The following is a 22,246-nucleotide window of genomic DNA, read 5'->3' as shown; positions in this document are numbered from 1 at the left end:
ACAACCCTTCATGCCATAGATCGGAGGTCGAAGAACAAGAACTATCCGCTCAGACATCGACCTTACATTGCACATTGGGATGAGCGGAGGGACACATAGTTCAGGGCACTCCTTTTAGTGGTCGTACTCATGCCTTTGACGAGTATATGATATGGTTTCGTCGCATCACGAGGTTACGCCTGACGAATCCATCGAGGCGACCACCTTCTACACATTATCAGCCTGCGTCTGCAGATATAGTACTGGTAAGTTCACTGATTTTTAGTTGCACTTTTATTTATTTATACAACTATATAATATGTATTTTTTCTTTCTATTCAGGCACATACTTTATCTGATATTGCTCATAGGTGCGGTACTGTGCTAGAGGCTTCTGAGTCATTGCCTCCAGATATGGTGCGTGACTTGTATGCGCAGACATTGCAGACTATGAGGGGACTGTGTGTTGATGTTGTTGGCCGAGCTGGACATGGCCACATCGTACAGGGCGTGCCTACTTCTGCTGGATATACATCGACTTCTACATCTTCTACGTCTGCTGCCCATATATCTACCACGTCAGCTTTGCTTTCACCTCCAGTCACTCAGAGGGCCTATCGACGACGTTCTGACACTACTCCCCCTTCTCTTGATGCCATTGCAGAGACTCATGAAACACACCTAGCTCATCTACACCTTCACAAAAGAAGAAGAGAGGGTTTTAGAAGTTTCATTTATTGTTTATGTAGTTAGTTAACATTATTTTCTCACTCTAACTTGTAACTAAAATTTTTTTACATACATTTGAATGTGTATGAACTTGGTGATGAGTGATCAATGTGTGGCTTATATTTGGTGTTGTTGAATGGAATTTGGTGCTGGAATTGCAGGTTGATGATTGATATTATTGATTGGAGGTTGGATAATGTTGTAAATTGGAGGTTGGATAATTGTTTGGAATTGTTGGGATTGCAGGTTGGATAATGTTGAAATTGGAGGTTGGATAATTGTTTGGAATTGCTGGAATTGCAGGTTGGATGCTTGTTTGGGATTGCTGGAATTTTTTTGGCTTTCTGCCAGTTGGCCAGTTATGTGGAAACAATGGAGTGAGGTGTGTAATGGGTACAAAACCGCTACTCCGAGTAGCGGTTTTAATGAATGAACCGCTACCTGGAGTAGCGGTTTACCCGAGGGAGGAAACCGCTACTCAGAGTAGCTGTTCATTCATTAAAACCGCTACTGTGAGTAGCGGTTTATGTGAATGAACCGCTACTTGGAGTAGCGGTTTTATTTGAAGTAAACCGCTACTCCGAGTAGCGGTTTACCTCCGTTAAAACAAAAAAAAAACTTTTTTTCGCGTGCCGTCCTACGTGGACGGTACGCAGGGAAATAAAATTTTTTGTGGCACATTTTGGAAATTAATCCCCTTTTTGGCATTATTGAAGGAAAAAATTCGAAAAAATTGATAGAAATAACCACATTTTTGCTCGATCTGCTCAAAATAGTCTAATCTCTTGAAATTTTTGCAATAATCCCAACTTTGAGGTATGTCCGCTCAAAATAGCTCATTTTATTGTCAAAATTTCACAAGGTGTGACTATTTTGAGCAGATCGGTCAAAGGTGAGATTATTCCCATCAATTTTTCCATAAAATTATGAGAAAGCAACACGCATAAATCGTTTAAAAGAGATGGAGAATTGTCAAGCAAATGAGATACTAAATGGGTGATAAAAAGAGAGCATAAATTATTTTTTCGAACTTGATCTAGGAAAAATGAATCCATATTTGGATATTAAATCTGAAATATATGAATTAGATGGGTAATGTGCTTAGTTGACCACTTAATTTCAACCGGACTAGAACTGAACATTATATGAACGAGTAAACCAAATCAATTCATCATAGAATGTAACTGGTATTGTTTGCTTTACCATAATGAAATATTAGGTAAATCGGGATAGAATCATATTTGAAATGAATCACAAAATATGGATTCTAAAATTGGATTGATTATTATATAAATAAGTAACATTTCATTAGTCATAACACAAGTCTGAAATTTCATGCTTATGACATTTTTTGAATCTAAATTAGTGTTTAAATGAGAAAAAAAATAGCTTGCAAAGTACTCAAGAGTCGAGATTCACTGAAAATGTTGGCAATGAATTCAGCTACTCGATTACTTGTAAGTAACTCATGATCATAACTATCGATTTCTATCAAAGCAAAATGACTAAATCTAATATGTATTGATAATTAGAAAAGACAACCTATAAGTTATCCGAAATCCATTGAGTTCAAATCTATTCAAAAAAAATCAATTCAATCGACAATCGACAATCAACTCGAATTAGCTCGACTCCTAATATTTATAAGTTAAGTCGAGTTAAGTTATCCCAAAGTCGAACACTACCCATATCAACCTACACGGCTCCACCCCAAACTTTAGAATGAATTCTTTTTTTTTTGAGTCGTGGGTGACGTTCATAAGTATAGTTCCCACGATGTTGATTGTTGAGGTTAGAACCCACTGGGTCGGTTGTAGTAGTATTAAACAATCATTCACTAGTATCACTACTATAGTACTATGTTTTAAATGACGATGAAGGATCAAGGGGCCGCCCCTTATTTAGCTTCGGACCAAGGAAATATATATACTTTTAAGTATAAAAATATTTAAAAATAAGATATAGAAATTAAAAAAATGTAGATTTTACTTTTTTATCAATCTAAATATATAAAATAATTATATCACTTATACAAAATCTTATATAAGACCGTTTGAAAATTATTTATAGTAGGACGAGTAATTTTTCGTTATAAGGAGATCACGTATAGTAAAATGGGCTATTATAAAGTTAAAGTGACCCTTATGAAAAGGGACCTTTTTAACTTAAAAAGACACGCAGTTATTTAGATCAAATTGCTTATATTGGGAGAGAGTAAGTATTAGTAAAAATATGTTGAGAGTAAATTAGATAAGTAAAATAATGTGAATTAAACATGTCATATGTATGTAGTATTCCTTCTATTTTCCTAATTTCTACTCACTTTTCATTTACATTCACTTTTTCAAAGTTATACACTTGTTTGCTTTATTCCTTGGTTGCAAGTTTTTTTTTCCTCTTTTATCTTTCTAAACCTCCACCACATGATGAGACTCACTTCTACTCTTTTTTCCTTGAAAGTAACTTAAAACACATTACTAGTTTATTTTTCTTAGTTTTTAGAGTTAGTGAAAGTATTGTATCAGAGTGTCTGACCGAAACTCTCGGTCGGACAACAACAACAACCCACAACAACTTTCTCTCTCCGCATCTGGGTGTGCTTCCTGTAATAATTCCAGGTTTCTTGGAATTTGTTGGGATATTATTCTCTTCGGTATGTATACACTTTTATGCTACTGTAGCAACAATTGTGAACAATTGTGATAGTAATAATTAAAAAAAAAGGGTAGAGGTTTGGCTAAGATTTGTGAAAACCATTCTTGAAGACGCCGAATCTGAAGAGGAAACCGATGGCGATAACCACCAAGATGAGGCAAATACAGAACATGCAAATCTTACTAGGACAACACATCTTTCTTTCTGTTTTAGGAATTTTGTATTTGGTAATCTAATCTGGTGAGAGATTACTTGACTTTGAGGGGGAGGGGTGAGGTAGGAGTAGAGAAGAAGATAGTAATAATTTGGTGAGAGATTACTTGACTTTCAGTTGGTGTGTAAATTCTTTCAACTTGTGTTGTTTTTCTTTCATTTGGTCTTCTGTGTTCTTTCAGTTGGTGTGTAAATTCTTTCATCTTGTGTTGTTCTTCTTTCATTTGGTCTTCTGAAAAAAAATTGGAACCAACTGAAAAAAAATTGAAACCAACTGAAAAAAATTGAAACCAACTGAAAGTCGTCCGACCAAATATTATGGTCGGACACGTCTGACCCAATACCTTCTCTTAGAGTTATTAGAGTTATAGTAATTAATTGGGAACAACTTAGGAAAACGGATAATGTATCACAATTTCTTCTTATAAGTTATACCTTTATCAATTATTTCCTCCATCCTCAAATTAACTTGTATTGTGTTCATCCCATATTAGTTTTCTTGAAAAATTCCAGTTCTTCCAAGTCACTAACTCATGTGATAGTACGTAGATCCTTCCACTAACTATCTCTTTTACTAAATGAATTTTTTATTGTTCGTAAGAGGATAAGATAAAGATTATTATTCTTGTGGGGAAGTCATACTCATACCATATGTCATATCCCACAATCTACTCCTTTTCAATTAAAAACTAGATTGCTTTGTAGGAAGAAAACGAGATCTACTCAAGCAATTGACCAAAATAAATCGTCAAATTTGACACAATTTTTGTAGTCTACTCCATTACATTACCTCTTCTAAACCCACCAACTAGAAGTTGCTAGTACCACTATTTAATTTGCAACCGCCAACCATTAATTAAAGTGAAATCAGTTGAATTTTAAACATCATCCTCTCCATCAGGTTTTTTGTGTTTTACTTATACTACTTATTCCGAATTTTCAATTATATCATATTAAGTTTCCACACTATTTTCGTATTATATTTTGATCATCTTATATTATCATATTTCCCTTTTTTTATTAATAGACCATTTTCTTTTCTTTTTTTGAAAGAGAAATTTCATTAATTGAAGGTCAAACGGCATCTACAATAGGTATTAAAGTAAAACAAGATATAATTAAACAAGACTAAATCAAATTCGTCTTCGAAGAAACTACAATGAACCAGATCGAACAATACAGCACAACCCTCGTGTATTTGCTGAATCAAGCAGCTATTGATGAGGAAGTCTATCATTCTGATATAGTTTGGGAAGAACATTCTTGATCGAGTTAGGTTGACCGCATCCGAGATTCCAATACCTTCATGTTGAGTCTCGAACTTCAACCAATGAGAATAATTTCTCATACCTAAAAATAAAAGAACCATACTCACAACTCCCATAGGGGAGAAGGAGATTTCCAAAACAGAAACTAAAAACCCCATAACAGGGTTTGAGAAAATCTTATAAGAGAGACTATTGAAGAAAACAAGAAAATGAATTAAAAACTGGAAATAAAAGGGAAAAAGGGGCTTATCATGGATGAAAACATCCATGGAAGCCCCTAATTGATGAAGAAGGGGTATGGGAGGCTAGGGTTTGAGAGAGAGAAAAGGAGAGAGGAGGCTAGTTTTTTTTTTTTAATTTGATGTTACATTAATATAATGTGGTGTAATAGACCATTTTCTTCATACCCACTTATCAATACACTAATTTGAATCTTAATATCTTTAATGATCAATAAAAAATGAAATTCAAAAGGTTGATATGTTGAAAATAAACATTGAGATAAATCTAACAAGATCTCACGTGATTATATTTTTTTACAAATACAAATCACAAGAAATAGTCCAAGACATGTATGTAAATAGTGTCAAAGTGAAAATGAGTTATCAAATAAAAAACAGCAAAAGTACACAACAATAACAATGTTATCAAAAAATTTATCATACATCGTGTACCGTAAGTATGGTATATCCAATGCTATTTTGTTGCTCGTTACTCATTTGAAATCATCCAAATGAGCAAAATGTACAAAATGAAAAGTTCCAAATGAGCAAGTCATAAAAAATTAGTCTTGGGGTGTACGGTGTACCATACCATGGTACGCCCGTGTGTATGATGAATGAACTCCATTTTGATAAACTTGTCTCGTTGGTTACATCTTTTCATAATATCAACTTTATAATCTTTACATATGTCTCTATATTACATAAGTCAAGGGGTGAGCTACGGGCCTACGGCGTCCTCCTGTAAGATTATTTTTATACCCTTCACTTGTCAAAAAATACTAATTGTAAAATATTCAATTTTTTCTTGATCTATATTTATGTGTTATAACTAATAAGAAAACTTAAAATTGCCTAACTTATTATAAGATGTAATGTACACATAGACTCTGTTTGGGGAAGCATTTTAGCTACCTTAAATGATAAGGTGCTAACATATTTTAGGTGCTAAAATGATTAGTAGAGTTTGGAGAGCACCTAAAATAAAATTTCAGGTGGCTAAAATGACTTAAATGATAAGTTAAAAAATTTACATTTTCAAAATCAGGTGACTGAAATTTTGAAAAATCTTTCCAAAATTTGGACAACAACTAATTTTGCTAAAACAATTTTAAACCTAATCAACTAATTTTGCCAAACAGTTAAACTAATCAGTTACATTATCAGTTCTAGCACCTTATCAGTTTCAGCTTTATCTTATCAGTTTCAATTAACTTATTAGTTTCAGTTTATTTTCAGCTAGTAATGCCAAACAGAGCCATAACATATTTCCCAACAAATTATGCTTAAAAAGAGATATTTTTGATTGAAAATTAAACTAATCTAACTAAAGCAATTTCAAACAATTAAAAAGTAAGAACTTATAAAATTTATTTCTAACTAAACTTCTAATTGCAATCACAATTTCAAAGAACATAGATTAACATAAATATATCAAGAAAAAAAAAAGGAGAATTTTTTTTTTTTTCATTTTTTGTCTTTTATATTGTCTTATGTGTCGATTAGGATAATTTATCATTTTATTTAATTAAAGGTTCATAGTGATCGTTTGTGTTAGTTGGGATAGTAAAGCACTATTGTAAAATTAACGCACACATTGCGTACATATAAAACTAGTACAATAATAATCCAAGACTCAAAGTAGTGCATTAACAAACGTAAGCGTAACTGCGTAAGCAGTTAAGCACGGATTTCCCACGCTATGGTACACTAGTACTACTATAAAAATAGCCGTTGATGACACAAACTCATAACAAGGAAAAAAACACCCTTGAAAGATTTCAAACCCAGTAGGCGCCGCCGCGCAAGTGTTTGGTCACATAATAGTAATATTCATTCAGCCTTAGAAGTTAGTACTTAGGAGTTTAAGGCCTTAATAAATCTTCCTATAAACGCGTAAGTTTGCTGTTGCCAGTTCTTCATTTCAGTGGCTACCCATTATCTTCTCCACTTATTATATGCTAATATATATTCACTATTCAACTGGGGTTTTGTCTAATTATAGAGATTTTGTGTTTTTTTTGTTTTAGAAAAAAAAAAAACTTTTTTTTTTTATTTTGTAAAAGTCAATCTTTTTTAAAAAATTTTGTGGCTTTTTGGGTTTCACGTGGGTGAGATTCCTCCTCCATCCTTTCATTTGGAGGGACCCTTTTTTACAACTCTGTCATTTGTTTGCTTTGGTGGGATCTTACTCAGGTTAGTTTTTCTCATCTGGGTTTTTTTCTCTCTATTTCTGGGTTTTTTGCTTGCATTTTTTTGAATTTTTTGATGTTATATTTAGGTTGAAGTGGTATGATTTCATGATTAGTTTAAATCTGAGTTGGTGTGATTTATTTACTAATGATGAAGAAAAAGATGGGAACTTTTTTTTTTATCTGGATTTATGATTGGAAAAAAGATCAGATTTTTTTTTTTTAATGTGGTTTTCTAATGATTGCATTTATATGCATATTTTTTGGATGAAATGATATGCTTGCATTGTGATGTTTGGTTATGTTGGTGTTAAATTGGATATAGATTTATGTTTCTCGGTTGACTTTTTGTATGGAGGTGATGTGATGAAATTTTCATGATGTGAAAGATGAGGATTTTTGAGGGTTTAGTTACGATTTATGATGAGATTGATTTAGGATTGTTTTTTGATTTCCTGTGAAGTTTAGAAAAAGGTTTATGTTTTCATTGTGGATCTGAATTATGTTGTTAAGGATTAATTAATTGTGTTGTTCATGTGGGAAATTACATAATTTCGGTTGATTTGAGTGAATCTGCTATGAAATTAGAAATCTGTTAACTTTTCAATCCAAATTTGAATTGATATTATGTGTTTTTACTTTGTCTAAGGCTCAAATTTGTTTTATTGTCTCTTTTCTTTTTGGTGATTTGAGATCAACTTGGCTAGATGGCACAGTCCTTGTAAGGCAGGGGAGATAAGGTGATCTTAAATCCTATTCTGCAAGGAAACATCAGCCATTTAGACTAACAAGCACGAATTTAACCGAGGAAAAAAAGAACAGCGCGATACATGCTCTAATATCGAGCAAATGAGCTCACACTTGATTTTGAGAAAGTTAAAACAAATTGTTTCATGATTTCACTGATATTTGATGCATATATTATCAGCACTTTGCTTTTTTATCATGCTCTTTGCTTGATTTAGATCATAATTACTTGCTTTTTTGCATCACTGCATTGAATCTAATTCAAGCATCTAATTTTTACAGAGGGTAAAAGAGGGAGGAACATGGCTGAGGTGAAACCCACAACACCCTTGATCCCACCATCAACAACCGCCTCATCATCTTCGTCATCTAGAAAGCTACCCGACTTCAAGCAGTCTGTGAGGTTGAAGTATGTCAAGCTTGGCTATCATTACCTTATCACCCATGCTATGTACCTTTTTCTAACTCCTTTTGTAGTCATACTTGCTGCTCAACTCTCCACTTTTTCAATAGAGGACATAAATTTGCTTTGGAAGCATCTTCAATATAACCTCATTTCTGTGATAATATGCTCAACCCTCATTGTTTTCTTGTCCACTCTATACTTTATGACTCGCCCTCGTCCTGTTTACCTTGTTAATTTCTCGTGCTACAAGGGGAATGAATCCCAGAAATGCCCACGGCCCTACTTCATGGAACAATCTGCGACTGCTAAGGTGTTTTCTGATGGAATTCTAGCTTTTCAGAGAAAAATCCTTGAGAGGTCTGGCCTTGGGGAGGAAACTTACCTCCCTGTGGCTCTTCATAATACACCTCCAAACCCGTCTATGGCATATGCTAGGTCCGAGGCTGAAGATGTGATGTATGGTGCCATTGATGAGCTCTTAGCCAAGACTAATGTGAAACCTAAGGATATTGGCATTTTGGTTGTAAATTGCAGTTTGTTTAACCCTACCCCATCCCTCTCTGCCATGATTGTGAACCATTATAAGCTCCGAGGGAACATTGTGAGCTACAACTTAGGAGGAATGGGATGTAGTGCCGGGGTCATTTCCATTGAACTTGCTAAGCAACTCCTTCAAGTTCACCCAAACTCTTATGCTTTGGTTGTTAGTACCGAGAACATCACTTTAAATTGGTACCTCGGGAATGAACGTTCGATGCTTCTTCCAAATTGCTTGTTCAGAATGGGTGCAGCCGCTATCCTCCTCTCTAACAAAAGATCAGATCGAAGACGATCCAAGTATCAATTGGTTCATTGTGTGAGAACCCACAAAGGTTCCGATGACAAGTGTTTTTCTTGTGTTTACCAACAAGAAGACCCTAGTGGGAAAGTTGGTGTTTCTCTCTCTAAAGAATTGATGGCAGTTGCTGGTGATGCCTTGAAGACTAACATTACTACTCTAGGGCCTCTTGTTCTTCCAATGTCCGAGCAATTGCTCTTCTTAGCCACATTGGTAGGGAAGAAACTCTTCAACATGAAGGTTAAACCTTATATTCCTGATTTCAAGTTGGCTTTTGAGCATTTCTGCATCCATGCCGGGGGAAGAGCCGTGCTTGATGAGCTGGAAAAGAACTTGCAGCTTAGCGACTGGCACATGGAGCCATCACGTATGACCCTCTATAGGTTTGGGAACACCTCGAGTAGCTCTCTTTGGTATGAATTGGCATACTCAGAAGCTAAGGGGAGGGTGAGGAAAGGAGACCGAGTATGGCAGATTGCTTTTGGATCCGGTTTTAAATGCAACAGCGCGGTGTGGAAAGCCTTAAGAACTATAAACCCGGCTAAGGAGAAAAATCCATGGATGGATGAGATTCATAAGTTCCCGGTTAATGTTCCATTGGTTTCTCCATTTTGAAATTCTGTTTTTTCATGTTTTATGTGATTCAGTTCTACCCATCTTGCTAATGGGTTGCAATCCCTGTACTATCGCTGCGATGCTTTGCTTAATGACTTAGAAAAATGATAAGGACAAATTTTGGGAAATCTTTCAGCATGTAGAGAGGTCGAAGCAAATGCCGATATTTGTATGGTGAAATTCTCTTGGAGATGACATTTCTCCTCATCTTTCACTTGAAATGTACTGAGGTTTTTTCAGTTCTTTTTTCTCTTCAAGTATCTTCTTGCTGTTGGGAATGCTCCTTGATCTTCTTATTATTTGTTCCATTAATGGTTCACTTGTACCATATCTTCATGTTGAACTCCCAATCTTTTTCATGCCAATTTAGGGCTCTTTTGAAGCCTATCATTTGAAGGGATATATCTGAGCTAGCTACATCTACTTATAATGTGCGCAGTATCTACCTCTGATAGACTGAAATTTTATTTATTGTTGCTGAGTTAGATTCTTCTACCATTAGAATTGGGTAACTTCCCTGTGGATAGCATTACAAACGAAGAATTTAGGACACCCTTCTCTAAGGTGCGTTTTCAAATGTCAAAAACGCATAATACAAGAACTCCTTGCGAATTATACATAAACAACATAACTCTATCTGAACTTCTATATTCTCACATCATCCAAATAAAAAGTAAACATTAACTAAACATACTTCCTCCCACCACTATCAGGTATCTATAAATAGCACCTATGAAGAGGCATATGTTCCTAGCCAATACTACCAATATTCATCAATCTAGTGAGGCTCTTCAACTTTATTTCTTAGAGGGTTGTACTCATCAATCAGAAGATCCGCGAATACTTTCCAGAGAAGGTTGTACCTAACTCACGATCTGCTATGACCACGACATCTCACCATTTCTGCAGCTCGCTCGCGAGCAATCATGCAGTTGAATTGTAGATGGAAACACTTAGTGTGACAAAGAAGACAGTTCAAGCCTGTTGTAGAAACTTCCCAGAACTTGACAAGCATCCAGTAGTCAATACTGGTGTATTCTGATATTTTCAGCAAACCGTCTAGTTCTGGAAAATTTTGGTTCTGTTTTTCTTCCTTGTTGAAAGAAACTTCTAATGTCATTCTCCAGATTATGATGGTTTTGTACTTCTGCAACAAGTACGTGGATCATATTACAAGATTATAACTTTAATATTTGACATGTTTCTGCATTTGGATTTTGGAAAGGAAATTAACAATCCCTTCCCCTCCATATGCTTTTCATTCACCTAACATTTTGCATTACAATTACAAATGTAACACTATTATTATCTGAGAGAGAAGTGTTTGTCTATATCAAAATTGTGCCAAAGTGGTCCAATTTCAAGCTATCATATACTATGAAAAAGACTTTAAGTCGAAACTACAACGAGTTTCTATTGTAATATAAATAAGAGACTCACTATATATCTAAGATTTTATTATTTTAATGTCGGAGAGATGAATTGCGAAGGCATTTTTTATGTAGGGTCTGTCACTCTCTTATTTCATATTCAGATATCTAAATTTTAACTGACAATTACCTTCAAATAATAATCAGTCTCCCTTAAGAAATGCAGAGGATTGTATTCAGAATCTACAATGGAAAGAGAAAGGACAAAATCACTGAAGTATCTGTATCACTTTAAAACATATGTAAATATAATCTCAAATGGGAGTATTAGGTTCTACCATAAAGTCCAAACAACTAGCTGATTCACAGTTCACATGCACCATTCCCTTATTAGCCACATGATTGATGATTCCCTATTATCCCTAGCACATTCACTTGATTCCAAGCATGGACATGCCACTAACAATTCATCCCCTTTGTATCAATATCCCAATAAACTACTTGCACTCTCCCAAATCTTAGAGCACTCCAACTTGTGAGAGCACATGTTGGAAATTAATTGAAGTTTCAAGCCCATTTTCATAATCCCAGTATATTATTCCTGATAATTGATTGTATTTGTAATAAATATTAGTTATTCTTTATGATTATTTTTTAAATGATATTATGAAAATCAGACTTTTATTCATTAAGATAATTGGTTTTCGAATCTAAAAGAGTTTATTTAATTAAAAATAAGAAGGAATCTTTTAGCAAACAAAATATGGTTAGATTTGTGGTTGCATGACGCGCAACCAGATTCGTCAAGCGGATCAGGATGCATGCACGCAATCTCAAGACAATTCGTGAAACAAAGAAACACGTAATAATATGTGCATGCGCACTATCTTCTTCGCGAGATTCTCGAACTTGTTTTCCTATAAGTAGATCTGCTTTACGACGAACGTTTTACGCTTTAACTATGACTCTACAATACACTTTCCTATGGACTTCCACTCACATTATCACTCATATTCTCCAAATATTTCACATCTAAACTCTCTCAACAAACACATATTTCATACATATTGGAATCTAAATTAATTTCATATTTCAACCTTCAAGATTGCTCATCATATGGATTGTCATTCAAGACCCAGACAACAAAGGTATAATTCTTGAGGGTCAATTTCAATTAATTCCTTATTTTACTGACAACCTATTGTCATGATGTTGATCCTCAAATAGATCGTACTTTCTTGTATATTCTAACTTACTCTATATCTTTTTCATATTTCTGTATATTTTTCATTATTATATTCATATGCATATTGCATGCTTATATGTTTATTGCATATGCTTATTATCGCTAATTACAATACCTAAATAAATGTCCTAATGCTAAATTCAGATAATTTTGACAATAGAATTAGGTTTCCTATAATTTGATAGTATAAATAACATATCACAGAAAATTAATCTTTTATATTTAACGAACTAACATAGATTAATTTTTATATTGCAGTAACATATTGCATGGTTGTTTATCACATAAATCTAGACATGAATCGCATTAAGTAGAAGCCAACAATGGGCGAAATTGGTTCTTGATCATACTCGTACCCTCACCCCCGAACTCAAGCTTTGGTTCATTGACCAATCGTGAAGTCATTGGATAAGTCTCTTAGTTATCTCTATGATTTCCCAAAATCTAATTAAATTTTATGAGTCTTCCTTTAAAGAATTGGTGGTGCTTTTCTTTTTCAAATCATTTACAATGAGGTCGTCAATATGTGCTCATCTAATTTGTATATGTTTTGCGCACAAGATATCACAACAAAGTACCCTAAGTTTCATTAGTTTATAAGCAATGTTATGCCTGATTATATGCATGCATTTCTATTATATACATATTGGAAGAGGGGAGGACTTGGTGTCCATCTTCTTTTACAAATAGACATCTGATATTTTTCTGACATTTGTGGCATATTATGAAACACTTCCCACCTTTTCTTTAAGTGACCAAATGCGCGTTCAATGGAATTATTATTGGCTTGCGAATAACAATCTTGAAGGAAAATATTCTATTAATAATATTACTACTTCATATCATTACTATTTTACTTGTTATTATTAATATTATTCAATTTCAAAAGAATATTATTATGCATATTATAGTATTAATACAGTATTAGTATTATTATTATCATTAATATTGTTATTGATTATCATTATCAATGATGATAAAAATATTACTCGTAATTATTAATAATACTCGATTCAAACATTTCAGTTCAGTTTAGACTTATTTATTTCAGTTCAATTCAGACTAATTCAGTCCAAAAAAACAGAGCAAAGTATATCAGGATAGCAAAATTAGTAATTTACCATAGAAATTACCCTTTGAGTATATACTTGTAAGTAACTCATCTATTTTTACTCAAGCACCATACTGGATTAATTCAGTAATCAACAGAGTGATGAAAAAGCACTCCAGAAGACAACAAATTGTACAAAAACATCCGAGTGTCTGTTAATAATGCCGTATTGGGTAGATGAAACCAGACAAACCCAGAGTGAGAAAACAAAAGGCAAAAAGAAAGCATTATTTCTTCTTTTCTTTATCCTCTGTTAAGTATTAAGCATTTGTTACTTCTTCTTTTGCCTTCTCTTCATCAGTGATTTGGAAACCTTCCATCTTCTGAGTAACAACTTCCTCTGCTCCAGCAGCAGCTTTAACCTTTCCGGTGGACGCACCAGTTGTATTAGCCGTCTCGTTTTCTTCTGGTGTCAAAGGACCTGTCTGCCATATCCGAATGGTTCCATCTTCAGATCCCGAGGCATATGATTCCCCTCCTGGTGAGAATCGCACGCAATGAACAGGACCGTGGTGACCCTTGTTGCAAGCTGCATCAAATTTCAAGTCTCAATAATTAAGGGAAAGGACAGAATCAATGAAAGATCACTTTAAACCGGATGTAATATTCTCAAATGGGAGTACTAGGTTCCACCATAAGGTCTAAAGAACCAGTTCCCTTAAGATCTGCTTGGTTTGACAGAAAACATTTTCCATGTAAAATGGTATTTCATGGAACAAAAATTTGCTGCAAATTGCAAATGAATAATAGTTTTCCTTTGTTTGGTTTGATGGAAAATTATTAAGCTAAAAAGGGGGAAAAAGGAGAGGTTCGAGATGAGAGACCGGAGAAAAGTAGTTTGTTCCTTTAGAATTTTGGAGGCAAATGGTTACAAAGGAATGAAAAACTCTTTTCCACCTTCGTTTTCCTTTTTAAATCCCTTGTCCAACCAAACAACGGAAAATGTGGAAAACTATTATCCTGGAAAACATTTTCCTTCAAGACAAACGGACCCTTAGCCACAAACTGATTCCCTATTACACCTAGCACATTCACCCGATTCCAAGCACGGACATGCCACTAACAATTCCACCCCTTCGCATCAATATCCCAAAGTACTTGCACTCTCCAAACACCTAGAGCGAAACTACTCCCTCAAAAAAGGGGGTACATGAAGACCTTTGTGCAGTCCGTGATACCCTCTTCTCAATAGTAAGTCAGATACCAAAATATTTATAGGCAAACAACAAAAAAAGCAAACTTTTCAAGCAAGACCTCAAAGCACAAACCTATCTCTTCACCAGTATGAAAATCAAACATCCGGACCCACATATCTTCTCCTCCAGCAACGAATTTATTTCCATACTTTGGCTCCAATGAGGCAGATTCGACGGTGCATGGCATCTCATAACTCTTGACCAATCCAAAGCTGGAAGGAGAGAAAACTATTTTTAGCAACATATACATACTGGTGGATAGCAATACAATGATTCTGATAAAGCACTTACTAATTGGCATCCCAGAACTTAACACTGGTACCATCACAGGTTGTAATATAGCGACCATCTTGACTCACTTCAGCACTAGTAACAGATGACTTTGTTTCAAGAGTTCGAACGATCTGGCCATTTCTCACATCCCATAATCTGCAAACAGGAGGAATATCAGAACGACGTATGACTTTTGTTCCAAGTCAATATGACAGATCCAAGGAAAAGCCTGGTTCAATGAAAACCAGAATCATCGACCAGAGCAACTGTATCTTGTTGACAAACAGATGCTAAACCAGCCACTATATCTCATTATCTCATCTTACTAAGAAAAATATCCAATAGGAAACTACCGGTTAGCAACTTAGAGTAAACCTATATAGAACTGAGGTTCCCACAATGACAATGGTCATTAGATGAGAAATCCATGTTGCCTACCCTTTAAACCAGGTTAAGCCTTGGTTAGCTGATTGGAACTTGGATTCCTTGAGCAACCGTTTTAACTTCAAGGTCACAGGATGCTAGTGACCATAAAACATCATGCTGGAACTCCATTTTTTTCTCAATCTTGTCCCGAATGTCCCATGCTCACAACCCATGAGTATCAGATTTCAGCCAACTCAAGTGGCAACATGGGACTAGATACTGGGCATAGGTCCAAGGGTCAAATTCGGCCATACAACGCATTTACTATCTAATTTCTGCTCAAAACTTAAATATTGGTATACCACAATACATCCAAAAGTAGTAGCTCAAGATTTTTGAAATAAAGAATTCAGGTAAAGGTAAGGCGATTCCTTTAATCTCTTCCTTGTCCCCTTGTCGCAACTCCAGCCTCCAAGGGAGCCTGAGAACCAGGAAATGTCAAACACCCTTCTTGTGAGGCTGTAGTCCCTTTAACACCCTTGTAGCAAAGGAAGTGACATCCTAGGGCAGACATAATATTAAGAGAATCTATCAAACATTCATATAGAGAGCCCATCATGATTATTCAAGTACCAAAATCTTTCAACGCAGTATTCTTGAAAGTAAGATAGATCGATCAAGTGAACAAGTGGACCAACAGATGTGACAGCATCAAATTTAACACAGAAGAGCCTAATAAGCATACCTAACTCCACCAATGTCAGTACAAGAGCTCAATATAGTCTGATCACTATGAAGCCAGGCAACAGTTCTGACTGAACCAGGAGACTTATCCACTTCTCGAGGAGGAGCGTCTGGACGATTCAGATCATATATGCGAAGGACTTTCTCCATCCCACCAGTCAAAAGAAGGTGTGTGTCCTGTACCCAGAATTGACAGTCACATCACATGAACTTCTAATTAACCAAACAGATCATGACAGAGCACCCCAACTTTATTTTGAGAGGGGGGGATGCAGGGATATACATCAATAGTTAAACATTCCAAGCAAATTTATATCCATATAAGCCAGTACAAACAGAGATTATATACTCATTACTCAACAGCAGCAGAGAAGGTAATAAATGCAACGATTAAGTCCCATGCAATTATAGATCAAACATCATACCACAACTGAGCAGCAGGATAGGCAATGCTCATCATCAACAAGAAAGGACTCTAAGGCATAAACAATAGTTTATAAAACATCAGGATTCAGAAGCCTAATAGATGCTTGATATGACTGGCCTTCCTTGATATAATTATATACTTGTTAAAAAAAAAAAAAATGTTTCTGGCATCTACCTCAGAGTAAGCACATGACCTAACAATGTGCTTATGCTCAAATGAATGCTTCACATCGCCCGTGATAGCATCCCATACTTTCCTGCATCAATCAAACAAAGCACTGTCAATGCCTATGCATATGATAACAGAGCATCTTATAAGAAAAGAAAAAAGTCGTTCCAAAAATTTTAAATTTTGTAATTTGTTTATACGTTGAACATCAAGCATCCAAGGGCACATGATTAATTTTCCTTCGTATAGCTTAGATGTGTATCCTGCCACTGCCCTGACTTCATCTTATACAAATTTGGTGCAAACAGTTAATAACTCAGGTTACAAGAGATGCAAATGGCACAAGTACCACATAATTTCAACAATGTTGGCCTTAGTGGATCGGATATCACGATTTTCCTCTAGCAAGATTTTACCCAGCTCAAATATTAACAGAAGTATTGCAAAAGGATCCCAAAATCAACCAAACAAGTAAATCCTGCCAAATGATGGGTCAAACCCAACCCTCAGAATTGATAAATCCTTGGGCCCGTTGATTATTCCCAATTCTACTCCTAGAATTAATATTCTCATTGTCTCCTTCATACTAAATTTCTACCTTCTTCTCAATCCATCAATAGTTGTATGAAAAACATGTTTAATAAATTGACCAAAGCTAAATAAAGTACATAGTTAAATAGTATGTACATTATAACACATGATATTGAGGTACTTTCTTAGTCCTGCTGTATGCAAGGGGTTTGTTCTTCACCCCTTCGCACAGACATCTGTATATTCTAGGCTCTGCTTCGCCCTTTTGAAGAGGGAAAACCAATTTGACAGAAGCCTCTGATGCATATCAATTACGAGGCTTTGGTAGTGTAGACTTAGCCTCTTGATGTAAAACAGGTCATCTAATGATACTATCTATGATTATCCACATACACTGCAGTGGTCTAAGTATCAAAGCTGGAAATACATCATCTTACTAATACCCAACGGGTCAGACAGGAAAAAAAACTTAGGCATCTGACATGCAGCTATATACTCATTTAAAAAAACATGAGGTCACAAGTTGCTAGTTTAATGAAAGGTTTGTATTCTACCATATTTGATTGACTGAAAACGTGTTATATATATAAGAAGAGAGGTCGTAACCATAACAGCAGAATTTCATAAAAACGGAACTACCAGGTGACCATGCTAAGAAACCATGTTACCATCAATTACTGCAATAAGGTAGATAATTTGTTCTACAAAGACACAAAACCTCACATAAGCACGGAGTAAAACAAACCTACATAGGCTCAGAGGATAAAACCATTAAAGGCACTTCACAACAAATGAGTGTGAAATGCACTATCCAACTGAGCAATCATGTTAAGTTTCTCTGTGGCAACCACCAATCTCAATATTGGTCACACCTTTTCTCACTAAACAATCACTATAGTACAATATTAGGAAACCTTACTAAACACTAACTACTAATATATACTCCCTCCTATCTTTATTAGTTTACCCGTTTCTTTTGAACAGCGTTTTAGGAGAAATGATGTTGTGGACATAGAAAGAAAGAGAAAAGATCAATTTATTTTAAAGTTGAATGTGTGTGTGTGATGAAAAGTTAGTGATCACATTCCAAAAATAGAAAGAAAAGAAATGGTAAACTAATAAGGGACGTCCCAAAAAGAAATACGGGTAAACTAATAAAAACCGGATGTAGTACACAACTAGACTCCTACTTGTATAATACAAAATATATATCTCCTAATTCTATCTTATGAACTTTCATCATATCTCATAGTACCAAAATTTTTATCATCATAATAATATCATATTTAATATTCTATCAATTAGGATACTATGTTATTCTCAACAAATCAACATCAAACACCAAAGTTCAGCTATGCAGGGGGCAGATATTCAACTGTGATTCATCATAAATTAACAAACATTTAAACCAATTCACCAGTGAATAAAATGTAAAGAACAAACCGGTAACATACGCTGTAAAATCTGCAGAAGCAGTTGCTGCATATAGAGCATTAGTGTCTAAACAACAACTCCAAACCGCCCCTTTGTGACCCTCAAAAGTTCCAATCCAGTCTCCAGTTTCCCCATTTCTAAGCATGGGAGTAGAATCTGCATGAACAATAACAGCTCTGACGTCAATTTGAAGGGAGAGAGCATTACCATATAGGAAGTGTGGTACATCACATATATCAAGTATCAACTAACAATATAAATGAAGTTAAATGAGGAATATGCACAAAAGTTTAACCATGTCCAACAAAATGTCAAATTCCAATGATCATATACTGTTAGCCTTGTAGAGTTATAGTAACATATTAGCACAACACATATCCATATGCATCCAGTTTTTTAAATAACAGCAACTTTACACGAGTTTAAATTGATTGCAAATAACATAACAAATAACATGGATGAGCCTCAAATACATAAAATGGTCAACGCTTGCATAATATATGATCAGAAATATACACAAAACACATTCAGCTACTCAAACCCAATACACTTTAGTAATTATGAAATTAAGATAATCAAACATCAAGCAAACTTAACATAAAACTCACACATTATTACTCCCAATGACAAATTAACATATACTAAATTACAACAACAAAATCAAATTACAGGCAAAATAAATTAAATCATACCCTTGCTAGCACTGATGAGAAAGAACCCATCTGGTGTAATTGGACTATAAAATAGATCCACAACAGGGCGAGAATGTCCATGGCAAACAAGAGGAACAGCAACTTTTTTCTTCTCCATTTCTCACAAATTCTCAAGAAGATATAATCTTTACTAATAGAAAACTCAAAACTTTACCAAAAAACCAAATAGAAAATCAAAGAAATATCAGGAAACTCTCTAATTTTTTTTCCAAATTACTAGTAATTTGTATTATCAAGTATTAAAGAACCCTAGAAATCTACACAACTGACAAAAACAACAATTTTTTTGGGGATTGTAATGAAGATCAAAAGAAGGGCTAAGCAAAATGTATGTAAAATATTTGTACAAAAATTGTTAAAAATAAAGGGATAAAATTTGGACGCGGGTGGGAAGATCAAACCAAATGATTTTTTTCTGGGTAAATTTTTTTTGTGGGTTTTCCAGAAACTAAAAACTTCAGAAATTCCTCACCCTCCTAACCCTATGAAAAAATTTCAATATTTTTCTTAGGAGAGAGAATTGAAAGATCAAACGTTTTACAGAACAATCTGGGTACTAACAAAATTACCAACTTTTTTTTCTCTCTTCAAATCCCAAGGGCTAGGCGCAAAGAAAAAAACTGGGTATAGAAATTCATCTCCATTTTATAGGATCAGTAAGTTTCAAAGGGTGTTTTTGGTAAAGTTAAAGTTTCTTACTTGTGTTGTTGTTGTTGTGGATTAGTGTTGATTGTATGTACGTTGTCGTACCAGATGAAAGTGTGAAGATTGATGGAGCACCATTAAGAATTCGGCCCACTTAGATCAGTAAATTTGGGTTTCGTTTGAACTTTGGAGGTAAGGGAAGATGGCTGACCACTCAACTCTTCATGTGTAGGTCAAGGATATTGGTTAATGGTTATGTTGTTTCATTATTTGTTTAATTTGATGGAGAGGTCATGTAATCATGTTGAGTTTATGTTGAAGTATTCTTTGTTGGATATTGAAAAATAAGTCAAGTTGGGTGTTTTTTTTTAATAGAGTAAGGGTATGATCACTTCGGCATAAAACAATTGAGTTGAACTAAATTGAACTTAACTGAATTGAATTGAATAGTGATATGTGAGAGTAAAAGTATTGTTCGTAGCTGAATTGAACTCAATTGTATTTAACTAAATTGAATTGAACTGAAAATAAGTTGGGAAGAACAGGCTCTAAGGATATCAGTTTTAGGTTTTTTTGCTTAAGATAATGGATCGGTTTATGATTGACGAGTTGAAATGCATTATTATATGGAAAAGCCGGTAAAATCGTTGTCGGATGACTATCTTGAAATCACTATAAAGTTTGTCGGTTGTCCGGTTGGTTAGTTTCTTTGAAGCAATGAGAAATTGAATTTGAATTCAATGTTAAGTTGATCAAATTTAATAGTTGTCATAATGATGTAAATGAAATTGAGGATCTTTGATTGGTGCTTTGTATGATTGGTGATGCAAAAATTGATGTTTTCAGTTATCAAATGTTTAGCGACGAAGAAAGCTACTCATTTGATTCAATCTCAGTATAATATAAGTATGGTAACCAACTCGATTGTTATCAACTACATTGTACACAAAGCAAACATTGATGATTTATAATAACAAAATCTAAAGCAATACTATCATATAATTAGGGATGGCAATGGGGCGGGTCCACCTGGACCCAGAACCAGGCCCGTTTATTTTTCATAGACCCAGACCCGCTCCAGATCCGTTGGGTCTAGATTTTTCAGACCCAGGCCCAGATCCGCTGGGTCTAGCGGGTCCATGGATCCTTACTGGGTCCTAAATGGGTCTTTCTTAGTTTTAAGTTTTCATCGCATTTTTGAATATATGTAATTAAAAAATTTCGCCCTTAGGTTCTTGTATCCATGGTTAAAGCATTCTCTAAATAAAATTTTAATAATTAACTCATAAAATATTAAAATGTTACAACTTATAAAGTTACATGTCTTAGTGGAGTTACAACACTAAAGAGTTCACAAAATCACAACTCATAAAATTTTAGAGTTTAGTAAAAAAAAAAAATTCTAATATGTAAATGGGTCTGTGGGGAGAATTTGGGTCTAGCACACGTGGACCCGGGCCATGCTTTTCGGGACCCAGACCCGACCCAGACCCATTGGGTCTAAAATTGCTGGACCCAGACCCTTATAAATGGGTCGGGTCCTAACAGGTCTGGGTCGGGTCCAAGACCCATTGCCATCCCTACGTATAATGAATATTAGAACCATGAAATTTAAGTAAGAGTTCATATTATATCCACTTTGGACAAACAATAATATAAAAGGCATGTTAGTTTGTTAGTAACATTGCCTAATGGAATCAAAAGACATTAGAAGTTTCATATACTTAGATGCAACACACAAAAATAACTTGAGTCATCATCTAGTCTCAATAACTAGTTTAGATTAAAAATACGAAAATATGTTGTTTATGTTTGAATTTTGATGCGTGTAATATAATTACGAAGTTGAACTTATAAGGTACCCAAAAAAAACCATGTTCTTTAAATGTTTTCAACACATGACACTTGTTTACGAATTCTTTTTTAATGATTTGCGATAAGCTTGACATTTGAGGTGATCATTTAGATTCAGGACAAACTCTTTTTTTATCTTCCTTTGTGTCAATGCAAATTGATTTGTTAAAACTATGCATTTTAATTACGAACTTGACAACCTTGTCCACACTCCTCCCTATTAGAAGCGAGGGATTTCCATATAAGCTACCACAGCATAAAAAGGTCCTCTTAGAGAATTTAGAGTACTCATAATCAATATTTTT

The 22,246-nt window shown here is 34.7% G+C and overlaps 3 protein-coding genes across 4 annotated transcripts; 2 read left to right on the top strand and 1 right to left on the bottom strand.

Annotated features, from left to right (window-relative positions):
* Positions 1-94: 94 nt before the first annotated feature.
* On the top strand, positions 95-1,089 carry LOC130589951 (uncharacterized). Its single transcript, XM_057391609.1, has 4 exons — positions 95-245; positions 322-697; positions 811-869; positions 1,012-1,089. Exons 1-4 carry the CDS (start codon positions 147-149, stop codon positions 1,087-1,089), a joined length of 612 nt encoding a protein of 203 aa, XP_057247592.1. The 5' UTR covers positions 95-146.
* A 5,717-nt stretch (positions 1,090-6,806) lies between these two features.
* Positions 6,807-10,206, top strand: LOC104902115 (3-ketoacyl-CoA synthase 11). Of its 2 annotated transcripts, none has more exons than XM_010689797.4 (2): positions 6,807-6,961; positions 8,287-10,206. In XM_010689797.4, exon 2 carries the CDS (start codon positions 8,307-8,309, stop codon positions 9,861-9,863), a length of 1,557 nt encoding a protein of 518 aa, XP_010688099.2. In that variant the 5' UTR covers positions 6,807-6,961; positions 8,287-8,306; the 3' UTR covers positions 9,864-10,206. The 2 variants fall into 2 exon arrangements, with proteins under 2 accessions (XP_010688099.2, XP_010688098.2); XM_010689796.4 differs by lacking the exon at positions 6,807-6,961 and adding an exon at positions 6,989-7,261.
* Positions 10,207-13,624: 3,418 nt separating this feature from the next.
* LOC104902114 (uncharacterized) lies at positions 13,625-20,333 on the bottom strand. Its single transcript, XM_010689795.4, has 7 exons — positions 19,422-20,333; positions 18,750-18,885; positions 16,771-16,852; positions 16,171-16,346; positions 15,078-15,215; positions 14,859-14,998; positions 13,625-14,119 (listed from the first exon to the last, which is right to left on the bottom strand). The coding sequence occupies exons 1-7, from the start codon at positions 19,537-19,539 to the stop codon at positions 13,851-13,853; spliced, it is 1,059 nt and encodes a 352-aa protein (XP_010688097.1). The 5' UTR covers positions 19,540-20,333; the 3' UTR covers positions 13,625-13,850.
* Between the last annotated feature and the right edge of the window lie 1,913 nt (positions 20,334-22,246).

Source organism: Beta vulgaris, chromosome 8 (assembly GCF_026745355.1).
Source record: "Beta vulgaris subsp. vulgaris cultivar EL10 chromosome 8, EL10.2, whole genome shotgun sequence".
NCBI lineage: Eukaryota > Viridiplantae > Streptophyta > Magnoliopsida > Caryophyllales > Amaranthaceae > Beta > Beta vulgaris.
Note: the sequence above shows the minus strand (reverse complement) of the source record. Positions and strands in the feature narration are given on the sequence as shown.

Coding starts and splice junctions, on each gene's coding strand:
- LOC130589951 (XM_057391609.1), top strand. CDS start 147: ATGATATGGTTTCGTCGCATCACGAGGTTACGCCTGACGAATCCATCG. Junction 698..810: donor TCACAAAAGAAGAAGAGAGG/GTTTTAGAAGTT, acceptor CTTGGTGATGAG/TGATCAATGTGTGGCTTATA. Junction 870..1,011: donor ATTTGGTGCTGGAATTGCAG/GTTGATGATTGA, acceptor CTGGAATTGCAG/GTTGGATGCTTGTTTGGGAT.
- LOC104902115 (XM_010689797.4), top strand. CDS start 8,307: ATGGCTGAGGTGAAACCCACAACACCCTTGATCCCACCATCAACAACC.
- LOC104902114 (XM_010689795.4), bottom strand. CDS start 19,539: ATGGAGAAGAAAAAAGTTGCTGTTCCTCTTGTTTGCCATGGACATTCT. Junction 14,999..15,077: donor AAGTTCTGGGATGCCAATTA/GTAAGTGCTTTA, acceptor CTCTCCTTCCAG/CTTTGGATTGGTCAAGAGTT. Junction 14,120..14,858: donor TCATACTGGTGAAGAGATAG/GTTTGTGCTTTG, acceptor AATTTGATGCAG/CTTGCAACAAGGGTCACCAC.